The following is a 25,294-nucleotide window of genomic DNA, read 5'->3' on the forward strand; positions in this document are numbered from 1 at the left end:
TTCTTCTTCGGCATGTGTGTATGTGCGTGTCCCTGTGAGCCAGCCAGCCTGGAGACCAACGGACAGATACCTGGCCCCCCACCCCTCTGTAGGACAAGGGTCAGTGCAGAGGCTAGGCATTTAATCTGGTGTGGGCCTGAGGTGCGTGGGCTTCTTGGGCTCTCCCTAGAGGTTTGCAGCCTCCAGTACTTCATTTAGAATTCATGTGGCCACCCAGGGAACCTCTGACTTGGGCTGAACTTGAAGCAGCTGCCAAACCTAGATAGATGTACGTACGTAGGTACGTCTGTGGAGCTCGCTGGGCCGTTTCCCAGAGCACTCCCTCCCCACCCTGACCTTAACCTGCGGTCCTTTCCTGCTTCTCTTCTCCAAGAAGGGCTGAGGTTCAGATGGCAGCACCAGCTCATAGCCTCCTCTGTACGAATCAGGGCAAGGGTGGCCCGGGTGATGCTTGGTCCCAGTGGTGCTTTCAGGAGGTGGGCGGAGCTGGCTGTGCATTCAGAAACCTATGAGCAGGCCGGGTTTGTCAGCTTGCCCCTCCTCGTGAAAAGGCCAGGGCCCTGGATCAGTTCTCCCTGTTGTTCCGTGACATCAGTCACTCATCCCCTTCATAGGGTTGGACGAGCCAGAGGGTCCGCCCGCTCTGCCACACATCGTGCTTTCGTGCTTTGTGTTCAGGGGGCAGGTCTGTGCTTTTCTGTGACACGCAGGACTGCTCTAAGTTGTTGGCAAGGGGGCTGCTAGGGTGGAAAGGAGAAGAGAGGCCTGGCTTCTCTCCACCCAGCCCAGGCGTGGGGATGCGTTGGACGTCTGAACTCGTGTCCTGTCCCGTTACCCCACAACTCAGGCTTGGTGATTTTAGGTCAAAGATCCCGGCTGTGCTGCGAGCAGTTTGAAATAATGAACTGTGGAATTCAGTTCAGCTCAGCTGCGCGGAAACATTTAGCACGTTTAGCCTTCCAGGACTGTGTGGTCTGCATCAGTTTCTTGCCTCCTGTGACTGATTTTTCCTGAAGGATGAGCACCCAGCTCTTTTGGAGCCTATTTTGAAATCCTTCTCAGTGGAATTCCGAAAGGTGACCTGGGTCTGTTATTAGGCCATTGTCAACTGCAGGAGAGGTTGGGACCCAGGGACGGCTCCACTGGGGGTGCAGTGAACGCTGTTCGTGGAAGGGTGTAGTGTTTCTGGTCGTTCTCTTTGGTGTGACTTTTCCTCATTAAGTCTGGCATGTGAGGCTCTCTCCCCCACGTGCCCTCTCCCCAGGCAGCATGTCCTGCCTCGGTGTTCCTGTGGCTTTGACTTGCTGATAGACTTTCTCTTCCCTCTCCCATCGGAGAAGTGCGGGAAGCACTGCTTCTCTGCGGAGAACCACCTAATTCCGATGTTGCCAGCCTGGTCTTCTATAAGACAGCTCGTCTGAAAGCCTGAGAAGTCTTTCCCAAGTCCTGTCTTGAACTGTGCCTTACTAATTGGTCAGACGCCTGCTCAACAAGCTAAACCTCATTTAATAAAAGAAATAAACCCACTTTCATTTTGAAATGTTTTCAGCTGATAGTATAACTCGTACATTTACTCAGAACTCACAGTGGCCTCCGTTTTCCCTAACCTTGTGATGGGCGGCAAACCTCTGAAAACACAGTTCGTTCCTCTCCACCACCCACAGATTCATTTGCATTCACCATAAGACTGTGCGTGGCTCTAACCAGGTTCATCTCATTCCCCAGCTTTAACAAGTTGCTAGCTGACTGTTGCTCAATTCATTAGGAGCCTTGGATTCAGTGCTCTCTTTTGGATGTTTCCTTTTCAGATATGGACCCTACAAAAGTCTGCACTGGGAAGGGAGCCGTGACTCTCCGGGCCTCGTCCTCCTACAGGGAGACCCCAAGCAGTAGCCCTGTGAGCCCTCAGGAAACCCCACAACATGAAAGCAAACCAGGTGCGCTACCCCTGCAGCCAGGGGCAGGTGGTCAAAGCCACATGGGAAGGGCATGGATTCATCAGCTGCTTCTTGATTCTCCCAGGGGCCCCTGGGTCAGTCAGCTCCTTGTTCCATCTGTGATGGGTGGCAATCGATGCCCTGAACTGACAGGTACTCACTTGATCCAGGCAAAGGCACAGCAGCAACCACCATTTTATTTTAGCTTTTGACTGAACAGACGAGCAGCAACTTTGTTACAGAGCTGGTGGCCTTGCAGACTGTGATGGTGAACACAAAGATGGCTTGGGGGTGTGAGGAGGGAGCCGGGTGATGGGCTAGTGGTTAGGTGTCTCTGAGGGCCAGGAAGGGCTGGGGCTGGGAAGCCACCAGGGGACACTGAGAAGTGCAGGCAGCTAGCTGACCTGGCTCCCAGGAAAGTGGAGGTGGGGCAGGCTCAGCCTGCGGGAATGACCTGGCAGCCGAGGAAACGGGATCAACGTGCAGTTCTGAGGCCAGTGCAAACCAGGAGCAAAGGGAGGTGAAAGAAGTCCACCTGAAACCCACCTGCCCACCCTGACTCATCCCTTGGGAAGTGTGGGCATCTAGAGCATGGTGTTAAAGTTTACATCTGGGACTTTGGAACCTGATAGATCTGTGTTCAAGTCCTTCACTACCTGTTGGCTGTGCAACCTTGGCTGAGGTATTTAGTCTCTCAGCCCTAGTAACCTCATGGGTAGAATGGGGTCAATAACTGCACCTGCCTCACAGCATTACTGTGAGGATGAAATTCAGCAAGTGTTTTGCACCACATCTGGAGTGAGCTGCATTTGTTGCACCAGCAGAGTCAGGCATGGGGTCCCAGTGCACTGCCTTGGGTAAGTCACGCCTTTGAAACACATTTAAAGTCTGAGGGACTTGGGCAAGATGGTTTCCAAGCTCATTTGAAAGTGCTCTCTAATTTTGGAAGATCTGATTATTTCATCCTCTCTGGAGAGGGCGCTCCACAGCCCACGTGCCCCGGGAGCTGGGCAACACTGACTTAGAGGTTCCCCAGGCTCTGCTAGTACAGGGTGGGGCAGCCCCTCTCTGCTCTGTAGGACAGTGCATGGTTCTCACACTTGAGCTGCATCAGAATCACCTGCAGTAAAAACACAGGTTGCTGGGCCCCCAGGTTAGAGCTTCAGAATTTATGATTTCTTCTTATGGGCCTGGGGGTGGCGTCTGAGGTTTTGCATTTCGGACAGGTTCCCAGGTCATACTGACGCTGCTGGTCCGAGGACCACATTTGAGAGCTACTGCTGTAGAGTATGGGAGTTGCTTTCTGGAAGGAAGGCAATACAGGGAGAAGAGGAATCGGGATGTCCGACTGCTCCCTAGGGACCAGAGAGGAAAGTGAGTTGGGAGTGAAAGCTTGTCGGTACAGTGGGGAGCAGTGTGCTGTGAGAAGGGAATTGTATGGGGTAGTGATGGTCAGTGCCCAGCGCCCTGGGAACGGACTTCCTTCCTGTGCCAGCCACCTGTAACAGGTGCCCAGGGAGGTGACCAAGGATGAGCCAGGCTGGGGTTTGAGCACAAGCCCCATTCTGGTCATGCCAGTCCCTGTGGAGAGCTTTCCGCCTCAGCTCAGGGAAGAAGTGAGCGGCCTCCAGCACTGAAACTCGTAAGTTGCTTCTGGGCCCTAGATTTCTGGGCCCACACCTCCTTCTTGCCCCACTGCTGTTTGCCACGTTCATCTCCAGGAACGGTGGGGCCAAGCAGTGAAGGCAAAGTAATTTCTTCCTAAAACCATCTAACTGTTCTCCAGGTCTAACTGGGAATATCCAGCTGCCAAGCTGGAGGATGTTTGAGGGAGAGAGAATCCCAAGTGACGGTTAAAGAGAAAAACCATCGTTAAAGAGAAAAACCATCGAACAGCCCACTGGCTCAATAAAATGACCTGTCAGTCACCTGTTCCTTTCTCTGGTGGTGAATGAAAAGATGGGAGGAGAGGGGGCCTTGAGCGCCCTCTGGTGGGCATATTGTGGCACTATCAGAATGTAAATGCTCCTTTATCCTGCGGTCTGTAGTAGGCTTTTGCTACAGTCCTGTGCAGTTATTTGAGGCACTTTAGGAAGTTCTCTCTGCCCCCAAATCATGCTATATCTTATAAGTTTCAGGCTCTCTGGAGAGGGCTCTCCACAGCCCAAGTGTCCCAGGAGTTGGGAAATGCTGTAATTTGTGTGAAAAAATCATGTTTAAACACACCAATATTCTGAATAATTAGGGGATAACAATCAGTCATTCACACCTTCCAATAAGTTAACCTTAATGGATGATTTTCATCCTGTAACTTGAGATCACTGGATCCAGATTATTCATTCAGACATTCGTGCAGCATCATCTCGGTGCCAGACACTAAGTGCGTCCAGGGAATTGCGGTGAGAAGTGGTGAAAAGGGAGGAGAAGGGAGAGTAATTCTGGGAGCATCAGGTGAGGATGGAAGGCAGCTCGTTGCAGCAGCAGAGCCAGGCAAGTCCACCCTGTGCTTTCTGACCATGGCTGACTGACACGTTGTAGGCACATACGAAGTATGAGGGACTTGAGTAAGATGGCTTCCAAGATATTCTAGTTCCAAAGGAGCAAGCTTGGTTTGTGTAGAGGGGAAAAAGCCCCATGCCCAGTAAGGGGACGCAAGAGGCTGGAGTGAGTTGACACTGGGGGGAGGTTCCAGGGATGTGACTCTAGAGGTCGGACCTTCAGTATCTTGTCCTCGTACCCTAGTGCTCATTGACCAGCAGCATCCTTCTGGCTCTTCACTCTGGCTGTGTCCTCGTGGCTCCCTGGCCCCCGCTCATCCCTGCCTGCCCCCTCCATCAGGGCTGCTGTATGAAATCTTCCTGGCCGCACCAGTCTCCAGTCCTGTCCTGGTCACCGTTGGGCCCAGACCTTCCTGGTGAAGACAGTGTTCAGCAGTCCTGTCAGGCAGCCATGCCCCGCCTGGACTGGGGGCCCAAGTGTGAGGCAGTGAGTCTTCCCACTTCCCACTCTCTGCGCAGACAGCTGGTGTCAGAGGGTGTCCTGCCTCCCCCCATCATCGGGCCAGCATCTGTTCCCCGTCCACTCTGTCTGCCCTGCCCCTGCCTTGCTCCCTGCCTTTACCACCTTCTTCCATTCCTACAGGTCTCCAAGTTGCCTGTAGACTGGAAGCTCCAGTTTCCCACATGGTGTCCTGATTTCTTCCCTTAAATGGACCTCTGACACCCACATTTCAGAGACACCCCCTGTCTCCAACCCTCTCATCCTGGGAGACGTGTCCTCGTTCCTGAGTCGTGTAGTCCTCTATCAAGGCTCCGCTCTGCCGCTACCATCTTTGTGATATCAGCAAGTTGCTCAGCCTTAGAGAGTGTCAATTTTCTCACTTAGAAAACAGGGATGATGTTAATAGAGTTTTGGGGATTCAGTGAGCTCTTTCATATCAACATTAAACACAGAGCCAGGCAGACAGCAGGTGATCTTTCATGGTAACCATTCTAGTAACTGCAGACAAGGAGGTCCTCTAAAGGCCTCCCATACTTTCAGTCAGAGGCCCCGAGGGCCTGGCGTCAGGAATGAAGACCAGGGGCCAAGGCTGCATGGACTCAGGAGAGGGAAATGGCAGGGCTCAGCGCAGCGTGCCTCAGGAGCTCAGAGGGCGGGCTCTGTGCTGACCAGGAGAGCGGCTGGCACTGGTGGACGTGAGGGAAGGTGAAGGAATGGTGAATTCCTTTTTTTTTGACATGTTGCATTTTTTTTGGCAAGGAAAGGACTTCTGGGAGGAAGTTTCTAATAGGCATTTGGAAATTTGGAGTCTCGATATGCATCTGGTAGCCACCTGCAACCACATGAACACAGGGAGGGCGGAGCTGCTCTCAGAGGTTCAGCGGCAGATGGAGCTTTTGGAGCTGCCTGGTTTAAACTCTCTGTCCAGACTCTTGCTGTCATGTGGTAGCTTGCCTCTGCATCCCTGGCCACACTTTTCGGACCAGCTTCTAATCTCTGACTGTAGACTTTAATTTTCGGAATAGAACCATTTGGAAAGGATTTAGTGCAGTAATCTTAGTGCTGACTCTCTGCCCCTGGGAGAGGTGGTACCTTATCCCTGTTTCCTGATACCATTGCCTGGCCAGGTCTGGGTGTTGGCCTGTCGGTTCAGAGTGACTCCACCCATGTCCCCAGGTCAGGTGTTTTCACTCCAGAGGAAACAGGGCGCCTGGAATGGTGGTGGGTGCAATACCAAGCTTCCTGTCTAGTGTAGCCTGAAGACCATCAGTGCCTGTGTGTTGACTCACAAGCCAAAACCCAGTTCAACCCTTACATTTCGTTAACTCTGCGCCAGTTGGCTCCACTCTTCCTGTCTGGTTCTGGAGGACCACGTTCGCTTTGGATGTAGAGGCCCGTGGGCCTGCAATCACCTCACTTGTTCTAGGTGGGGTCTCACGTTTACTCCCCAGAAATGGCAGCAGCAGAGAAGATGTCATGAGAAAACTAACGTTGGGCCAGTGAAAGACACTTGCTACCCCCATTAATGCGGGGGCCTTCTTACGAGCCCATGTGTGAGAGCTGGAGCCAACTGAGGAGACGGAGGGAAAGTCCCCCGTAAGAGAACACCTTCGCTTCTGGCGCCAGCTCTGAGGTTCGGGGACTCCCCGAGCCACCTCAGTTTCGACAGTCTTCTAGAAGGTCTCAGAGAACTCAGCAAAGCTGTTACGCTCACAGTTATGGTTTATTACAGATCCAGGTCAGCCAGGAGGGGAGTCCCAGCTCCCAGTGTCCGCTCCTGGGTGGCTCTGCCGTTTCCGTGTCACAGTTGCTCCGACTGTTCTAGGCAGGAAGTTCACCCGAGCCGTTGTGTCCAGAGGTTTCACTGAGACTCCGTCACGCAGGCAGTACCCACTGCCCATGTGGCCGACACCCTAAAGCACATTGTTGGTGTGACTCAGGGACATGCCCATCAGGGTGACATTCCAGGGCTTTGGAAATCAGCTCCCAGAAGGCAGAGGGCAGCGCCAGACATCTTTTTGGGTAAGGTTAAGTTCTTCACCGCACAGCATGAATAAGAAATGAACATAAACAGAGAGTTTTAAAGCACTCCCAGAGCCGCTTTTAACCCCTGTCATCTGTTGGACACTCTACCAGAACACATCATATCTCCCAGAGAAAGTTGTTCTAAGATTCCAAGAAGAAACTGACCAGCAAAACAATTTAGGACAGACCAAAATGACATTAGCACCGAATAAGGCACAGGAAACTATCAGGGGCCTGTGGCCACAGGCCAGAAAAGGTGGCGTGTAAGACCAGGTGGAGGAAAAGATAAGGCGAAGGAATCCCACTTCCCCTGGGAAGGCCTGGGTCTCTTCAGGGCTGCAGAACCTACCTAAGGTCCAACTTTCCAGGGCCCTCTTCCCCCTCAGGAGCTCGAGGTGACGTTTATTGTAAGAAGCATTTTGACAGTCTCCTTGCCCAGCGTTAATAATTGATGGCTCTGTGCATAAGATCCCACATGCGGCTTCAGGCGCACAGTGACCCTGCGCTGCCACCACCCTTCAAGGCTGAGAAGACTAGGCAACAGATGAAGGGTGATGAAACCTTAGACGTACCGCCCCCCTTTAAAGGCAGAGAGGAGTGCTTACAAGGGCCCTGGGAACTAATAAGGGCAGCGTAAGGGGAACAGTTTTAATAACTTGGAATTAGAAGAAAAAGTGGGTTGATCTCTAAGGATATTATGTTCCTGAAACCGTTTATCAAATGGCAGAAGTCGGCAACTCTCATTTATTTCTAATGTCGGGGGAAATTTTGTTCTTATGCTTTGGATTCCTTGTTTACTAAGCACATACTTTATGTTATTCATTTTCATTGGATCCTCATGACTCAAAAGAGATAGATAAGCTTCCTTTTAGAAATGATGCTAAGTCATTTGCCGCAGGCTAGTCAGCATTCAAATTCGGTGGTTTGGGGCTGACATGGTAGTCCCTTGGGTACCTAGACCTTTGGAGGGGCAGACTCACCTTGGTTGTCCATGACCTGAGTGCCCAACCCAACTGAGAACCAAAGAGGAAGCAAAATAAGGTGTCCCAAAATCCATGTACAAAGCTCACACCCTCTGTTGAATAGTCCCTCACTCAGCACCTATTGATACTCTAGTACATTTGTAAATCTAATAGATCTGTTAGAAAAGGTGAATTAGAAATAACTCAGGGGAGGAGTGAGAACCATCGTCACATGTCACCTGGTTGTTTCAGGACCTGTTAGGTGTGAGGACATCTCTGGGCCAGGGCTCTGGGCGGATGCAGCAAAGAGTGTCACTCAGACACTTAGGAAATGGTCACTTAGAGGGCACTTCACACACCTGATCTCTCGCTCTTCAGCAGCCCTGTGAGGTGTACATCGAGTTAGGGTTATATTTTACAGGTGGAAGTGACGAACAGCTGCCCTTGGTCACACAAGCTCCCCAGCGCAGTGACATGAATAAAAACCAAGTCCTATAAATTTCCCAACTTACGTGGCTGGGAAGGGAAGACAAACACCTATGAACTGTCCATAGGGAGGGACAGAAATGTAACAAACAACCTGCTAAAGGAATATGCACCTGAAACATGTAAAAACTGTGACTTACAGGAAGAAGAGATACAGTTAGTTTTCCAGAATAAGGATGTTTTCAGGTATTGCTTGTGTCAGTGGTTCTCAGAGTGTGGGCTGTGGATCACCGGCCTTCGCATCGTCTGGGAGTGTGTTAGAAATGCAAATTTTCAGACCTAACCTCCTATCACCGAGAAACCTGGGGGTGAGGCCCAGCAGTCCGGCTCACAAGCCTTCCCTGTGATTCCGATGCAGCTCTGCCACCTTGTGGCTCCCAACACCTCCCTGAAGAGTAGGCTCTGCCTGGTGGCCGATGGTGGCTGTGGATGGTGGACAGAGCACTGTAGGTCATTCTGGAGACATGGGCTGACTGCTTTGTCGTTTCCTGGCTTGGTGACTTGGGCAAGTCAGTTGGCCTTTCTGTTTCCTCATCCATGAAATGAAATGATTACCTACGTCACAGACTTGTGAGCCTAAATGAAATACTAAAGTGGAGCAGAGGTGACTGACTGCATCTGGCACTTAGAAAGGTATTCAGTAAACATTTGCAAATCTCAACTCGACATCTGGAAGGCCCTTCACTAGTCCTTGAGGGACACGCACTGAAATGGAGCCATGGGCTGTGAGAGCTGCCGGATCACCCCCGTCTGTCTCTATACGGGGTAGGACAAGAGGAGGCCCGCAGGGAGAGGGAGGTGAAGGCATTGGCGAGAACAGGGGTTGGCAAACTTGACCTGTGGGCCAGAGGCAGCCATGCCCGTTTGGCACAACCCATGAACTATGAATGACTTTTACATTTTTGAATGGTCGAAAAAGAAGTCAGAATAATATTATATGCCACATGAGAATTCTATGAAATTCAAATTTGTGTTTATAAGTGAAGATGTATTGGAATATAGCCATTCGTTGTATTGGATGTGTTTGAACACGCCTTCACACACAGAGCATCTATGTCTGCTCTTGTGCTGGAACAGAGGGGTTGCGTAGTCCCCACGGAGATCATGTGGCCACAGAGCCTAAAACGTTTACTGTTGGGCTCATNTTACATTTTTGAATGGTCGAAAAAGAAGTCAGAATAATATTATATGCCACATGAGAATTCTATGAAATTCAAATTTGTGTTTATAAGTGAAGATGTATTGGGATATAGCCATTCGTTGTATCGGATGTGTTTGAACATGCCTTCACACACAGAGCATCTATGTCTGCTCTTGTGCTGGAACAGAGGGGTTGCGTAGTCCCCACGGAGATCATGTGGCCACAGAGCCTAAAACGTTTACTGTTGGGCTCATGATAGAAAAAGCTTGCCGACCCCTGGGCTAGATGGAGGATAGAGAATGGAGACAAGAGAGGATGCAGAAGATCGTAAGAGCAGACATTTACCGAGCTCTGCCAGCCACTGGGCTAAGTGTTTCTCCTGTTTAATTCTTATAGCAATACTTATGAAGCAGGCATCCCATTATTCCCATTCTTCAGATGGAGAAACTGAGGCTTATAACTCGCTGAGGAACACAGAATGAAACCCTGGTGGAGTCAGGATTTGAACTGAGGTCTGCCTGCCTTCCCAGGCGAGCTAATAACCATTGTGCTTTCTGTTGCCTGGTGGCATTAGGTGGGTCTGAGATGCATCGGGCAGTGGCTGGGAGGGCAGGGTGATAGCCCACTGAAGGGAAACAAGGGTGCCTTTTAGTGTGATGAAAACACAGAAAGGGGTGATTAGATTTGAAATGTTTATGTGGCTCGTTTAATGGAAAGCAGAAAAGCAGCCCGGGAGAAAAAAAAATGTTCTGACCACCTCAGATACCTCTGGGCTGAAAGGTTTTCTTGCTAGCCCAGCACCAAGACCGACAGAAAAAAGTGCTGATCTCTTTCTCTCTCTCCTGGGTCTGTTAATTAGTCCAGCCTGCTAATGAGGAGGGGTCATGCTGAGCCCACACCAGGCGTGAAGAAGGGGAACGAGAGTTAGTGAGGAGGCACTGGACAGTGAAGTTCTGTTGCCGTTCAGTCTGTAAAATAAGAATGTCAAGGAACAATTGTTTCTTCATTGCTGTGAATGCCGGCCTTGTGTTTGCAAAGGTCAGCGCCTGTGAGCACATCATGGTTTGGAGTGGGTTCCTATGGTAATTAGGCCATCGTGACTGAGGGCATTTTGTGTCAGGCAGTGGGGTGCTGGATTTGCGTCTTTCTGTGCGGCGCATGCTTGTTTCCTGCAAATGTAACCACTGCTGTCTCCCCCCACCCCCTTTTTTGTCTTGTTTTCATCCTTTCTGCACCACACATAGTTCTGGAGTCAGAGAGCCCCTCGGCAGGTATGGTTTCCCTTGCATTCTTCCTGTCCCTGCCTTCCACCAGGGGCCCTTCAATCAGAGGGGAACCAGGGAGTGTTCCTTGGGAGTGAGGGTTTTTCGTTTTCTTTTTTCCATCTCAGATGAGTGGAGGCCTTCTTCCAATGCCGATGCCAATGGAAACACCCAGCCCTCTTCCCTTGCTGCCAAGGGCTACAGGAGTGTGCATCCCCACCTTCCTTCCGACAAGCCCCAGGTAGGCATGTGCTCCAGGGCGGGGTGGGGATGTTCTTAAGTGTTTTTGCTTTAGTCCAAGCTTCCAGCTTGCTCAGCTGGGTGATGGGCTGGGCTCAGAGTTTTGCTGGTGGCCAGCACTGAAAAAGCTCTGCAGGAATCAGTGAGCTCGAGAGGCTAGGGTTGAGGGAAGCAGAGGCAGAGCGAGGCTGGTGTGCACCAGGGTATGGGAAATATGGGCCCAGTGTTTGACCATGTTTAAGTGTGTTTGGGAATGTTCCGGAAGGGAGAATCATTTGGCTTTGAATAGTGGGGAAAAGTTCTGAGCTTGTCTGTTAAAAACTCTTTAGAGTGTAACATTCAAAGGGAGAGTGCACTCTCGGGTTTATTCCACTAATTTGCTGTGGTAGGGGCTGTACCAGTTCCAGCAACTCTGTCTTTTCAGATTAAGTTTGGTCAGCTGTGGCCAGACCCCCGTCCTGTGTCCCAGGAGCAGGCAGCTAGTGTGGGGTTGGCAGTATATGGAGCTTAAACCACCTAGGCCTCCCTTACAAAAAACAAAAACAACCCCCCCCCCTCAAAAAAACCTCCAAGGTGTACAACTTGGAGCAGGGATCATTTTGCTTGAGCCTTTCCCCCTAGACTGTTTTCCTGGTCTTTCTTCCTTCCCCCACCCCGGGGCTACTTTGCCCTTTTGGTGAGAGGAGCAGCCCAGTTTTAATTCAGGCCATCCGCGAAGAGCGCTCACACGGAGGAGCCACAGCCACGGGACGGAGCAGTTCTCTCTTTTAAAGGGAGCTCTGCAGCCCAGAATATGTTGCAGGAATGTGTTCCTCACGTGGTCCGCTTCCCTGTGCCTACTTCCTGTCACAGTGCTCCCAGAACTCTCCAGGAGCCCGGGAACTCTGCATTTCCTTCCTGCTTCCCACACTCCTTCTCCAGTGATCCTCTGGTGCCTGTTCCTGAGGACATAAAATTGCACTGGCCCCTTGAAGTGAAACGGAGTCAGAGATAAAGTCCCCCTGAGCAGGGATCATTTTGCTTGAGCCTTTCCCCCTAGACTGTTTTCCTGGTCTTTCTTCCTTCCCCCACCCGGGGCTACTTTGCCCTTTTGGTGAGAGGAGCAGCCCAGTTTTAATTCAGGCCATCCGCGAAGAGCGCTCACACGGAGGAGCCACAGCCACGGGACGGAGCAGTTCTCTCTTTTAAAGGGAGCTCTGCAGCCCAGAATATGTTGCAGGAATGTGTTCCTCACGTGGTCCGCTTCCCTGTGCCTACTTCCTGTCACAGTGCTCCCAGAACTCTCCAGGAGCCCGGGAACTCTGCATTTCCTTCCTGCTTCCCACACTCCTTCTCCAGTGATCCTCTGGTGCCTGTTCCTGAGGACATAAAATTGCACTGGCCCCTTGAAGTGAAACGGAGTCAGAGATAAAGTCCCCCTTCCTCTCTGCAGACCCCTGTCCCCCCACGCTTACAGTTGGTTGCTTAATTGCCCACCAGTGTAGGCAGCACCACTAAGCCTTCCTGCCCTCTCCATGGCTTGCCCGTCTTAGGTATGGCCGTGTGCACCCAGGGCCCCCGTTGGAACCAGGAGCTGCAAAGGCACCTCCTGAATTCTTCATGAGACACGGGCACTTGGGAGGCCTCTTGTCCAGTAAATGGCTTGCCATCGGTTTCCCTGGCTCAGATGGTCCCCGAATGATGAGTGAGCTGCCTGGGGCAGGGCTTCCTTCTCAGCCACCTCAAGGGTGGAGGCAGCTGGCTCTGATCCAGGTTAGGAGGCAGTGCGGGTCCCTTCAAGGCAAATGTTAAAGCACATCCTCTTCCGCTATCATTGCCTTAGCTCAAAGATAGCTCACTGATTCCTTTTGGCTTCTTAAACAGCTCTTCAAAAGACATGACTTTAAAAGCAGGTGAAGTAAAGAAAAATTACTTTACATGCTTATTTACTGCAGGTTTATTGAGTACTTGTGCATTTCCTCTGAAGGACTGGGTTGGGGTACAAGGGGCACGTGGTTGGGGGTGGAGGCCGCCTTTCCTCCTGCCAGCCTGGACCTGCTGCCCGCTCTCGGACAGTCACAGGGAGCCAGGGCTGCCCTCTCCTAGAGTGTCGTCATGTCGGTGTCCCCAGTGGACGGGGGGATCGGTAGTTTCCAGGACTGTGTAAACTAGGAACCTATCAGATTCTTCCCATGCTTTCACTGTCTCCCCTTCCAATAAGAGAAATGAAATTTTGTTAACAGCCTTTACTCTGGGAGGTTGCAAACTGTCTACATGGCTCCTACAATGTTTACATGAAACAGAAAGTGGCCCCCTCCATGCAAAGGGACTGTGTGTGTCCAGCTCCTCCTTTAGGGCAAATGAAGCCCCAGGACGAAAAGAAGCCCCTCTGGCTCTGCGTGCGTGGTCAGCGCCCTGGGGAAGCTTCCTCTCTGCAGGGTCAAAGTCCTGGGAAGGCTCGCGCCTGATGTCATGCAGCTGCGGCACCATATACAGCCACAGCCAAATTAAGTTAAAACCCCATTGAAATGGATTTCTATGTTTAGACAAGAAGGAATCACATGCGGGACATGGGAGCTCAAAGTAAAAGTAAATCTGAGTCTAATTCAAAATTGTCTTTTACTTACGTCCCTAGATAACCATTATCAGCTTACCCCCAGTCCCTTTGGTGTGCGTTAGTTCAAGTGTTTTGTTTCCAGAGAGCATCAATTAGTCTGTAAGCACGCCCCAACCCCCAGCCTGCGTTCCCGGAAACCAAGTGAGTGCATCTGGAAGCTTTGATCCTCATTACTACTGAAGAGGGTCAATCGTCCTGTCTTTTTGGCTGGTACCTATGGCCACATTCCACTGGCACTGTCGCGGGCACCCTGAGGAAAGGACAGATGTCAGGTTAACCCCCGTACTCAGATAGCTTCTTCTCCTTCCAGGCTACTTGAAAACTTGAGTTTGTTAAGGGATAGGTTGTTTACTGTTTCTGGGTTGATAGTCTAATCCAGACTCAAAAAACTTTTTTATTTCTCACTTATTTACTCTTGCTAACATCCTTTCCCCCTTGCTACCTGAACTCCACACAAAAAATAAAACAGAAAGTAAAAAACAACCTCAAAATAGGTCCACACCTTCGTACCCTCCCAGTCTTTGGTCACAACCCATTTGCCACATAGTGTCCAAACTCTAATGCACCTCCTCTGTGCTGTTTGGTGGACATTCTGGTTTTCTTCTAGAATTGAGCTATCTTTAAGGAGAGGGACCAGTGAAGAGCATCCAGGTGTCTTGGCTTACGCTGCTGTCACAGAAAACCATAGCTGTGTGGCTTCAACAATAGGCATTTATTTCTCACAGTTCTGGAGGCTGGGAAGTCCAAGACCAAGGTGCCGGCCTATTTGGCTCCTGGTGAGGGCTCTCTTCCTGGATCGTAGATGGCTGGCTTCTCACTGTGTGCTCACATGGTGGAGAGAGAGAGAGCTCTGGTCACTTTCTTTTCCTGTGGCATTGGAAAGCCTCTCTCGTGTTGCACGTGACCCAGCCACATCATGGACCCCCACCCTCATGGCTTTATCTAACCCTAACTGCCTCCCAAAGGCCCCACCTTTAAAACTCATTTCTTGGGGTTAGGGGTTCAGCTTATGAATTTGGGGGATGCAGACACTCAGTCATAACACTAGGAAAATAAACTTTGCTCATCTTATGGTCTAATTTCCAGTTGAGCCACAGGTTCACAGATGGCTCTCATTGAAATGAGGATCAATCTGGAGATGTGCCTCCTTTCCTGACCTTCTGTCCCATGGAGACCCAAGGAGGAGTCATGCCGAGGGAGAGGGAATGCTCTGTGAATGATAGCTTTCTAGCTCTGAACCTGGAGCCAGAGCTTTGGATTTATGCCAGGAGCCCTAGGGCTGACCACCTCCCTCCAGGATTCTCTGTGCCTCTTAGGGAGCTGGGTGGGAGTGGGGACCAGGCTGGAGTGTGATAAACCTGGTACAGTCCAATCTGGTAGGCCCAGTAAGTGCTTCATTGCCTGGTCCTTTCGTTCTGTGCACACCAAAAAGTGGAGACTGCATGCGTTTAATCTCATGCCTGTCTTCCTTCTAATAATTAGTTCCATCAGATCGTTTCTTCTGAGAAAGGAGCACATGGAGATTCCAAGTCCTCAGCATTCTTTTCTTGGGGAGCTCTAATTTGTTATGCTTATGGAATCGTGCACTAAAATACAGTGACTCAGTTAGGACATCTGTCTCCTGTGAGCACAAATAAGGAAGACTCTTCCAATTCCACATTTCCTAAGGGAAAAGAATGCAAGACACTTGAGTGTTTTGCTGAACTTCAGCTTTTAAGGCCAAAGGCATAAAAGAAGAATCTCTGAGGACGGGAGGTGTCGAAAATTGGGGGCTTGGGGCTTCTTCCACTGGCGTTTAGCCGTTGGGCACCCGTCTTCAGTCAGGAGGTCTGGAAGGGTGCAGGTCCACCCAGGACTGGTGTCGAAGTTGACTCAGCGCGTGGCCTCTGCGGGCCGAGCTCAGCCTCCCTGGGATGTGAGGGAGAGTCGGGCCTGCCTCTCCAGGTGAGTATGAGTCAGTCTTTGGCCTGACCCAGAAGAGCAATGCGGACTCCATGAGGAGTCGAATTTGAGGATTTACTTAAAAATGTGTCTAGAATTGTTTTTTCTTCTGGTCATGTTATGCTGCTATTTCTAATGGTCATCCTTCTTTCCATCTCCCCTCCTTTCTCTTTTTTCCCTGTCTTGACATTGTGTCTTAAAAACAATACTAAAGGTTCTCTCTCCCCCACGCCCGCCTCTCCCTAAGGAGGGCCGCTTTGCATGGCAGCCCCCTGCCCTCCACAGTACCGACAAGGACTCGCTCTACCAGAGCTCACCAAAGCCTTACGCCNGTTATGCTGCTATTTCTAATGGTCATCCTTCTTTCCATCTCCCCTCCTTTCTCTTTTTTCCCTGTCTTGACATTGTGTCTTGAAAACAATACTAAAGGTTCTCTCTCCCCCACGCCCGCCTCTCCCTAAGGAGGGCCGCTTTGCATGGCAGCCCCCTGCCCTCCACAGTACCGACAAGGACTCGCTCTACCAGAGCTCACCAAAGCCTTACGCCCCACCCAGCACCCCTGGCCAGCAGAACCCCTCACCCCCGCAGCCTGTCGCTGTGGCCCTGGCGGCCAGATCAGCTCCCAAGGGTGCGGTGCGCCCTGGGCCCTCACTTCTGGGCTCTGCCTTCCCCGGTGCTTCATCCCAACCCCAGCGCCACTGTGCAGCCGCCGGGACAGTGTACAGTGGGAATGTGAGCTCTAACCCACGTCATCAGGCAGTTGGGGATAAAAAGGTCAGCAGCTTATATGTACCATGTTTATCCAATAACATTTGCCCGGTGGCATCGGAAAGCCTCTCTCGTGTTGCACGTGACCCAGCCAAAGGCACTCAAGCACCGGCTCCCAGCATTGTCTCCTGCACAGCCGGCACGGGGAAGCCACCCTCTGCTCCTCCTCACCCTCCCAAGCTATTCTCTGGCTCCCATAAAGATGCTGTTAACCCTGGTGAGAGTCCCGCCCTGGGGACTCGGCCTTCGTTCCCAGACGCAGAGGGACCACCTGTGCTAGGCCCCTGGGGTACCTCTGATCCCGAAAGCCGGAGGAGAAAAGAACCTTACCTTTTGCAGCCGTGTTATCCAGCCAAGGCAAGGAATTAGGAATGTTTGTGTGTCTTCTACTCCATCTCTTTTGAAACTCACGGGAGAGCTCGTTTATTTTCTGGGCTGCCCTACCCTCCTTTCCTCGTTATTATTGCTGCAGCTTGAATCCCGAAATCCTCTCTCTAAACATCTCAGCACAGTCTCCTCTGTCTCCCTCTCTCTCTTTCCTGTCAATATGTAAGTATGCCAGCGCGTGGAATACAAGGACTAACGCTATGGTGAGAGAGAGTGTGTTTATGTTTTCTAAAAAGGTGCCCCAAAAGTTGTATTTACTCCCAAGCTTTCAGGCTCTGCAAGTGGCTTTGGGGGTTAGACACAGCCTGCCTGCCTGTTGTCTCTCTTTCTCTCTCACAAAGTGTTAAAAGGATTCAAAAATAGATGGACGGAAAGTAAACTTGGATGGGGCCCCCTCTGTGTCACAGGGTGTCAGGAGGCCAGCTGGCTAGTGCTGACTGTCTCATGCACTCTGAGGAAAGGGCACCGATTAAATAGTTCTCAGAGTGCATCATTGCATGTCCACTCTCAACTGTTTAAATATGGAATTCCTTCTCCCTGCTGCCATACCCCTTTACGTAATGACCCCCTTATTTCCCACAGGATGCCACTTCCTCCAGCCCAGCCCAGCCTGAGGTTATAGTTGTCCCTCTCTACCTGGTTAATACCGACAGAGGGCAAGAAGGCACTGCCAGACCTCCAGCATCTCTGGGGCCACTGGGGCCCCCAGTCCCGGCCACCGCCCCTGCCGGCTCACCTCTGACCTTCCCGACTCTAGATGATTTCATTCCCCCTCATCTGCAGAGGCGGCCCCACCACAGCCCGCCGGCCAGCACTCCTGGCCCCCACCCCCCCGTTAGCCAGACACCACCATCCTTCTCACCACCACCTCCGCTGGTCCCCCCAGTTCCGGAGGGCCTGCACCGAGTCTCGGAGCCTGACCTCACGGGAGCTGTTTCACGTACCGTAAGCTCGCTGGGACCCCTTCCTCACGGCTTTCCTGAATGTCTGCTCCCGGCAGTAAAAAACCCCTTTCTCACTGAAGTACTAAGTCCTGAGGGAAGTGTTGGCTGCCGCTGTGCTTGCGTGACGACCGGAACCGTGTTTGCTGTCCCTAGAGTGCATGCCTCCCGCGTGTGTCCCTGGGGCTCTCCTCGCTGTCCTGTCCCAAATGCACGTCCTCCTGAAAGACCTTTTTTTCCCCTCAGAGAAAATGACCTCTGTGGCCTTGCCTCCTGCTGGTACTGATCGCCATGGGCCAGCAGAGGCAATGCTGAGAGCTGAGGAAAGCTGAAGAACCTCGTGGAAAAGCCAGCAGCAGCTTCTCCACCAGGGAGNGGGGGGGGGGGGGGGGGAAGAGAGTCAGTCACTCGTTTGTTTGCTGATTTAGCAAACAAACTTTTCTACACAGCAATGGCAGGGACTAGGTTAAAAGAAGAATGTGGTTGAGAGGATGGGCATAAAAAAAGCCTTGTACAAATGTCAGGGCTGTTTCCTTAAAAGGCAAAACGTTGCTGGGGCCCCTGACTGGTGGCTCCCAGGGCCTTGGTGGCAACACAGCGCCTCATTGGGCCTGAAGTTCAAGGGTCCTGACACTTCAGGTCCCATGGCCTGAGGGACAGGTTCCCAGCGTAGGTGGCAAAGCCCAAGTGCTGTAGGGAAAAGCTTAATCCGGGTACTCAGTCTGTTGTCTTCTCAGGATCCCTGGGGATTGAGAGACTGAAAAGAGCTAAGTGGGAGCTATAAAATGGGGGTGCATGGATCTACACTCAGGGATATGGGGTGCAGTGGGATGAGCATGTGAAAGCTTCAGTTACGGTCCTGGGCACAGAGAGAGCAGCACCCAGTTAGTGTTAGCTACATTGCTGAGGACTTGCCCCAACAAGCGGGGGCCAGAGTCCCCCAAACAGGTAACTGGCTAATTAACAATCGCTGAGTTCCCACCATGTCCTAGGCATTCTTCTAAATTCTCCGTGCACAACCTTGAACGAGGCCCAGCCCCTCCTCTCAAAGTTTATCTGGGTGGTATTCTCAAGTTCAGTGTACATGGGATCATCTGAGCAGCAAGAAAACTCACTTGAATTGTCAGCTCCAGGTTTTGCTCCTAGAATTCTGGCTGAGTGGGCTGGGGAGGGGCCTAGGGCTCAGACCACTTGGTAATGTGAATCCTAGGGGTTCTGACACCGAGGGTCCATGGACCACATTCTGAGATACGGGGTCATGCAGTCGGCTGATGGAGCTAAACGTTCACTGATATCCCTTTGTCTCAAGGGGTATGCCTAGAAAATGGGCTCAAATGGCTCATTACACTCATGCAGAGTTTATGCAGAAAGCAGAAGGGAAAATTTTTGGAGGGGTGGAGGGGGCTTTTACGATAAATTATAGCGAGATTCAGACGTAGAGCTGGGCGTGGCGACATCCTGGGCTGGAACCTCTTCTCAAAGCTCTAGATGCAGCACATTGCAGTTAGGTCAGGCCCCACCAAACATGGCCCAGGGCTTGGCTATCCTAGCTTCGAGCTTTACATCTCCGCGCTGTTGGAGGAAAATGCTAGATTGTTCCCTGGTGCACTCAGCTCACCCTAACTCAACTTATGGGTGAATTTAGAAGCTGCCCTTGTTTTGAAGAATACAGGTATTCTTTTCTCGGGTGCGGGATGTTTCTCTAGAGCAGCATGTAAAGCGAGTCTTCTTTTTAGTGGCTGGTATGCATTGTGCATAGTTTCGTTGTGCACCCTGTACTTTGTCACTTGTATAGATCTTGGGACTCATGTAGAGTTTGTTTTGGGTGTGCCAGGGCAGATTAGTTGGGACAGTGTACTCAATTCCTCAAACCTGACTGATCAACCTGGTATGGACTTCCCGGGTGCCTTCAGTTGGCCTGGGAACTGCAAGGCCCCAGGTAACAAAGTAAGAGGTGAATAAGCAAGCTGCTTGGGTTCCCCAACTGAACGAGGATTGTCAAGAAGAGTAGGTCCCCTGGGCTCGGTGGCCAAACCACGAGTCGACGACTGCTCTATCTGCAGCTATTTGACAGTAAGAGGGAAGCAGAAAATTCATGTGAATTTGTCCAGGTGTTTTAGTCAATAACCATTTTTGTAACATCCCAGAGATAAGACTTGTGCCCAGAGTAAAGTTTATAAAATGCTTCCTGCTCGCATGGCCCTTCCAGGCACCACAGGCATCACTTCACTGACACTGTGAAAAGCCGCGTGTCTGAGTTCTTGTGTTTCTTGGCTGCATCGTGGCAGGGTTTTCACTGAAAGGCCCTTTATCTGTATTACATCACTTTGGGAATAAATCTGGACAGTGTAATTGTTTTCCCACTTTACAAATGAAAAATCGAGATGAAACACTTTTGTACAAGCTCACATGGTGCCGTACTGGGGTCTCGGGGAAGAGTTTTATTCACTAAACTGAGCTGCCACTCATACATAACGGGGCACTTTCAGAAGGGTTGGACTGACCCGGCCAGGGTTTTTTAGGAAGCTGTCCCTACTGTGCGTCAGGAGCTGTCCTGGGTCCTGACAGCTGACACCTAACAGTATAGGCTGTCCTGACACTCATGTCCCCTCTTGGTGGGCATGTGTTCTCTTGAACTTTGGTTCTTTTGGACAAAAGTTGTGCAGAAACACCTTTGCTGGTAGGCAGCTCCTATCATTCGTGTGGCATTTACTGAGCACCTGCTGTCTGCAGGGCACTGTGCCGGGGAGCGGTAGGGGCAGGGAAGGAGGCAGGGAGGCATGGCTCTTGTACTGCAAGTACTTACAGAGCGATGATCTCTGGTGGAGCATGGGAATTGCTTGTGTGCCATGCTTTTATCTGGAGAGTGACGAAGTCTTGTTCTTCAAGCCCTTTAAGAATGGCATTCTGGTGTTGGGTCTGTAAGTTATAAAACAGAAACATTGCAAAATTTGTAGGTGTGATAGAGGAAACTGTCTACATATCCTCACTACATTTTGAGGTCTTGCTTCCTGTCTTTAAAAAGACTGGCATTATTCCCATCGTGCAGATTATAATGTGAGTACGTAGTAATAATGTTATTGGTATTCCTGGGAGATGTGCTTAGGTTTTTAAAAGTCAGGCTTTTCACAAGTGTTTACTTCCTTGTCACTCGACGTTGGAGTGAAAACCACATCCCAGTGGGACAGGATACTGTCTGATTCTCAGGAGCAAGTGCTAGGAAGGTTGTTCAGCGAGGTGGGTAAGAAAAGCTTTCCAGGAGCACCCACACTTAACTCTTTCTGTCCTACCTCTGTGGTTTCCTGTCCTCACATTGTCTTGTGTTTCTTTAAACACGCATACTAAACTTCCCTGATTTTCCCCAATTAAACCAGCTCTCATCCTGGGATCGCGTTTGGAATTGCATGAGTCCTGCATGTTTTTTCCACTTTGATTTGAATTTGCTTTTTCAGTAACTGGATTGATCCACAGTTGTTACCAGGTGAAAAAACTGAATGATGTTGCTGGGACTTTTGATAATTTTACCTCCCCTCTCTCCCCTTACTAATACCAACACAGAGAATAAGCATTCCAGATTAAGCTTCTAACTGGAATTCATGATGTCTCATTAATTATATTTCTTTTTATAATTAAGGTCGTTATAAAGCTTCAAATTTCTTTTTAAAAAGCATTAACTCTAGGTTTCGTGTACTGGAAGTTACAGTGTTTGCTTTCTTTTCAGGATTCCAGTCCCCTGCTAGATGAGGTTTCTCCAACCCGCGCTGGTACCGAGTCCCACGCCTTCGCGCCAGTCAGCAAGCCATCGTCTGTCTACCCCTCCACGACCATTGTCAACCCCACGATTGTGCTCTTGCAGCACAACCGAGGTGAGGGAGCGTCAACCGACACCTCCCCCTCAGCTCCCTGGTCCACGACCAGGGAGCTGGTCTGTAATTCTGGGTCTGTAATTCTGCCTTTCTGCAGAAATTTTCACAAATCTCATTCTTCCCTGAGGCCTTCCGTGTGGCATTTACTGCAGACATCACCCACTTTAGTCCACAGCCCACAAAGCAGATCACAGCAGACAGACCCCTGACTTGGGGTGATGTCAGATATTGGAAAAAGTAAGCTGGTCCCATGCGCGTCCCACGCCCTGGATGTTCACGGTGTCTTCAGATGTTAGCACCAAAAGGAAAGAAAGGGCAGAGAGAGAAAACTAGTGCCCCTCAATTCCTCATCCTGAGAATTCTAACTAGAGCTGTGTTTGGAAAATCGAGGTACAGTAACACCTCTTTTCAGTGGTGCCCTAAATCATTTAGTTCTTTGACATCATGAGTTTTTCTAGAAAGCAAAATTTTGAGTGCCAAAATTATAAAAAGAAAACATAGTAGATGGAATATTTTCTAAAATGTAGAACAATTTTTTGTACCTCTCAAACACAGGCTGTTGGACTTTTCCTTAGTGACTCACCAGCTCCATTCTTGCCAGCAGCTACCCCACTGAGCTGCCTGCCTGCCTTTCGGCGCACCCTCTGGGGGCTGTTTGCCCCTTTGCTCCGTGGCCCCAGACGGCGCGGCGGAGGGACCCCGGGTTTGTTTCCTACGGTTCCTCCAGCTGCTTCTTCCCCTTCTTCGCAGGGGCATCTTAGGTGAAACAGAGTGCTGTTGGGGGGTAACTGCATGTGTTGACCCTCTGCTTTAAAATTCCAGAAGATGATCCCAAAGTCCGATTTTTTTGTTTTTGGGATTCAATAAAAGAATAAACTTTACCTTCCCCAAAGGCTTTTGTCATGTCAAATGTAAAGTTTCCAAGCTTTCTGAGTTTCTGAGTATAGAGAGGGCTTCTTCGTCTGAATTTCAAAGAACAGTGGAGGTTTAATTATTTTGTTCAGAGCGCCAAGCTCATACCAAATCTTCATTTTCTTTGATTTCCTGCTTGCCTATTTCATAGTTTCCCTCCCGCCTCTCTCTCTGCATTCACTTGGATGAGGATAACGCTGAAGTCTATTTTTAATTGTTCTCCATATTAAATGGAGTTTTCTGTTTCCTGCTTCCAACTTAAAAAACAGATGAATGGAACATTTCTCTTACTTAAAATCTTCCCCCTGAAATCTTAGTTATTTTAGTAATTTTAATTTTTTTCACTATGTGCAACTCCCATATTAATTTTTACCCGTGAATCCGTGTTCTTCAAAAATAAAAGTGTCCCAATCCCCACACTAAATTATGTAAGAGCCCATTCTCCTCTCAGCAATAGCTTTCTCTGCCCAGAAAGTGCCTGTAACTCGGGACAAAGTGAAATTTCAGTTCTTTATGCACTTCTTTATGACTCATCTTTTTAAAAAATCCAGTCAAATAGAAGCAAGTTAGTTCCCAGAAGGAAAAGCAGTTTCTCTAAAAATGGGATTCATTCCCAAGGCAACTTGGTTTTTTGGGAAATGCCAAGTATAGTGTCAGCTGGTCCTGCCAAGTCCCTCTGATGACACCTAGTGAGACATCTCTGGGCCCAGAAGTACCCACGGCTCCTTTTTGTTTCTTCCCTGAACAAACGGGTTCTTCTTATTTGCCCAAATGCCTTTGGCTCTTACCTTTCTCTTTTGTCCAAGCCCTGCCCTTGAGTTTAAAAATTAGAATTGTGCAGCCTGAATCACACGTCCTTCAAAAAAGGATACAAGTACATTTAGTTTTTATGGAATTAGAAGTAGCTTCCCATAAAGAGCAAACCATGTGTTGTCCCAACCAGGTGGGGCAGGAAGAGTCAAGGAGAATGGAAGTGCCTCGCTGGCCCAGCCTCGGCTTACTGATCGTCAGTGGGGTTTAGGTCAAGCGTTTGTGGCTTTGCTTTGGAACTGACCCATCCTGGCAGCTCTGCTTTGCCTCACAGATAATTCCTGTACAAACAATTTCTTAACCGTTGCAAAGTCTCCTGAGAGAATGATAACTTCTCTTCTGGAATTCTAGTTTAGTCATCCTAAAAAAAAGGTTCCCCTCTTTGCTGCCCAGACTGACCCAGGGCACACAGTGTGATTACTAACCCCATCGCTGGCAGCCAGCGCCCTGCATTGCAAACAGACGGAGGGGCGCCGCGTGTCTGGCCTGGCTCTGAGGGCCACGCACAGAGCAGCCCTTGCTCCTCCCTCCTGAGTCTGAGGGCAGATTGCTCATGATAGTCTGGTAGGAGAACTCGAATCAGAAAACTCTCGGGACTGAAAGAGATGCATGAATCCCCTGGCTCAGCTTCTATATTGATTGATTGATTGCCATTTGAGAGAGGGAAACATTGATTTGTTTCACTTATGTATGCATTCATTTGTTGATTCTTGTATGCACCCTGACCAGAGATCGAACCCGCAGTCTTGGTGTATCGGGATGATGCTCTGACCAACGGAGCTACCCGGCCAGGGCAAAGCTTCTCGGTCTTTATTGCACCTAGAGTGTTGGGGGTCTCCCTAACTTGAAGATTCAGATTCAGGCGATCTGAGGCAGGGATGAGATTTTGCATTTTTCACCAACTCCCAGGGTGTGTCAGCGCTGCTGGTCCATGGGCCGCACCGGAGAGCAAGAGCTCAGTCGTTCCCAGGCTCTTGTCACATGAAACAGTCTGGGGACCACACCAGGGCTGCTAATTTCTAACTTTAGTAAATAACACCCCTGTAAAACAATTGCTATTATCAACATCACATGTCATTCCAAGAAGGAAAGGCCATTTCACAGCTCAGAAGTAGGAACCACATCGTGTTTTAAATTGAATAAATTTGCTTTTGCCCATTGGGGAAGACTTTGCCCTTCTTGGCTTGGAGACCAGAGTTTGGAATCCATGGATCCAATGAGCATTTTGGATCAACAGATGAGGGAACTAAGGAAGAGACTGAGGAAACTGAGGTTCCATGATTGGTCATGTCATCTGGCATGTGGCTGGCAGAGCTGAGCCTTGAGCTCTGCTGGGCTCCTACTGACCAGCCAGTGCGAGCGAGCCTCATCCACGGGTCAGAGGCGGACAGCGCTGCTTCCACCAGCTGGGAGCTCCCCCACCGCTGTGTTTCCTTCTGGCCCACACCGATTCTGGAGGGAGGGTGGGACGCGGCCAAGGGAATGATGATAGCACCCATGGGCTGGCAAGCGTACTATTTTTATCTATGTGGCTGCTTTATATTTAGCGGCTGCGGAAGATAGAGGTCATTTTTGTGCTCATGCCATAGCACGTACACGCAGAACTCTCCAAAGGAGAGGTTGGCCTCCCTGCCTCACGAGTGCCTTGCGGGGTGAGACACCTGTAGACCTCACTGTTAAGGAACAAGGGGCCTGGTGATTAGAGCTGGACAGAACCCCGGAGTAGAAGATAAGGGGATTCCAGGTTTTAGACCCCGCTCTGGTGTTCAGTGTCACCTTAGGTAGTTTGTGTCCCTAATGGAGGGTGTCTCCACCACCCTGACCTACCCACTGGGGCTGTTGTGAAGATCCTGTGTGAAAGCTCTTAGAACAGCGTTTGGCTGTTCACAAGTGCAGGAAATGGTAGCTGGCGTGGTTGTGATTATAATTACTTTCTCTCAAAGGTACCAAGACTGGGGTTGTATAAACTCCTGCTCCCTTGAAACCAGTGGAGTTGGGAGGGTCTCCTTCAGGGATCAGA

General features: G+C 50.3%; 1 protein-coding gene across 32 annotated transcripts in view; it reads left to right on the forward strand.

The window, feature by feature from the left end:
- Nucleotides 1-25,294, forward strand: part of SORBS1 (sorbin and SH3 domain containing 1) — a 229,659-nt gene that overhangs the window by 119,170 nt on the left and 85,195 nt on the right. For 10 of the 32 annotated variants that reach the window (XM_037050875.1, XM_037050876.1, XM_037050878.1 and 7 more), the window contains 3 exons: nt 1,809-1,937; nt 10,942-11,054; nt 21,408-21,552. In XM_037050875.1, the coding sequence (XP_036906770.1) occupies nt 1,809-1,937; nt 10,942-11,054; nt 21,408-21,552 (387 nt within the window). Of the gene's footprint in view, nt 1-1,808; nt 1,938-10,795; nt 10,823-10,941; nt 11,055-17,327; nt 17,691-21,407; nt 21,553-25,294 lie in introns of all 32 variants that reach the window. The other 22 variants (XM_037050873.1, XM_037050881.1, XM_037050880.1 and 19 more) reach the window with 4 other exon arrangements.

This window comes from Sturnira hondurensis, unplaced genomic scaffold (genome assembly GCF_014824575.4).
Source record: "Sturnira hondurensis isolate 20B ecotype Veracruz unplaced genomic scaffold, ASM1482457v3 Scaffold0006849, whole genome shotgun sequence".
Taxonomy (NCBI): Eukaryota; Metazoa; Chordata; class Mammalia; order Chiroptera; family Phyllostomidae; genus Sturnira; species Sturnira hondurensis.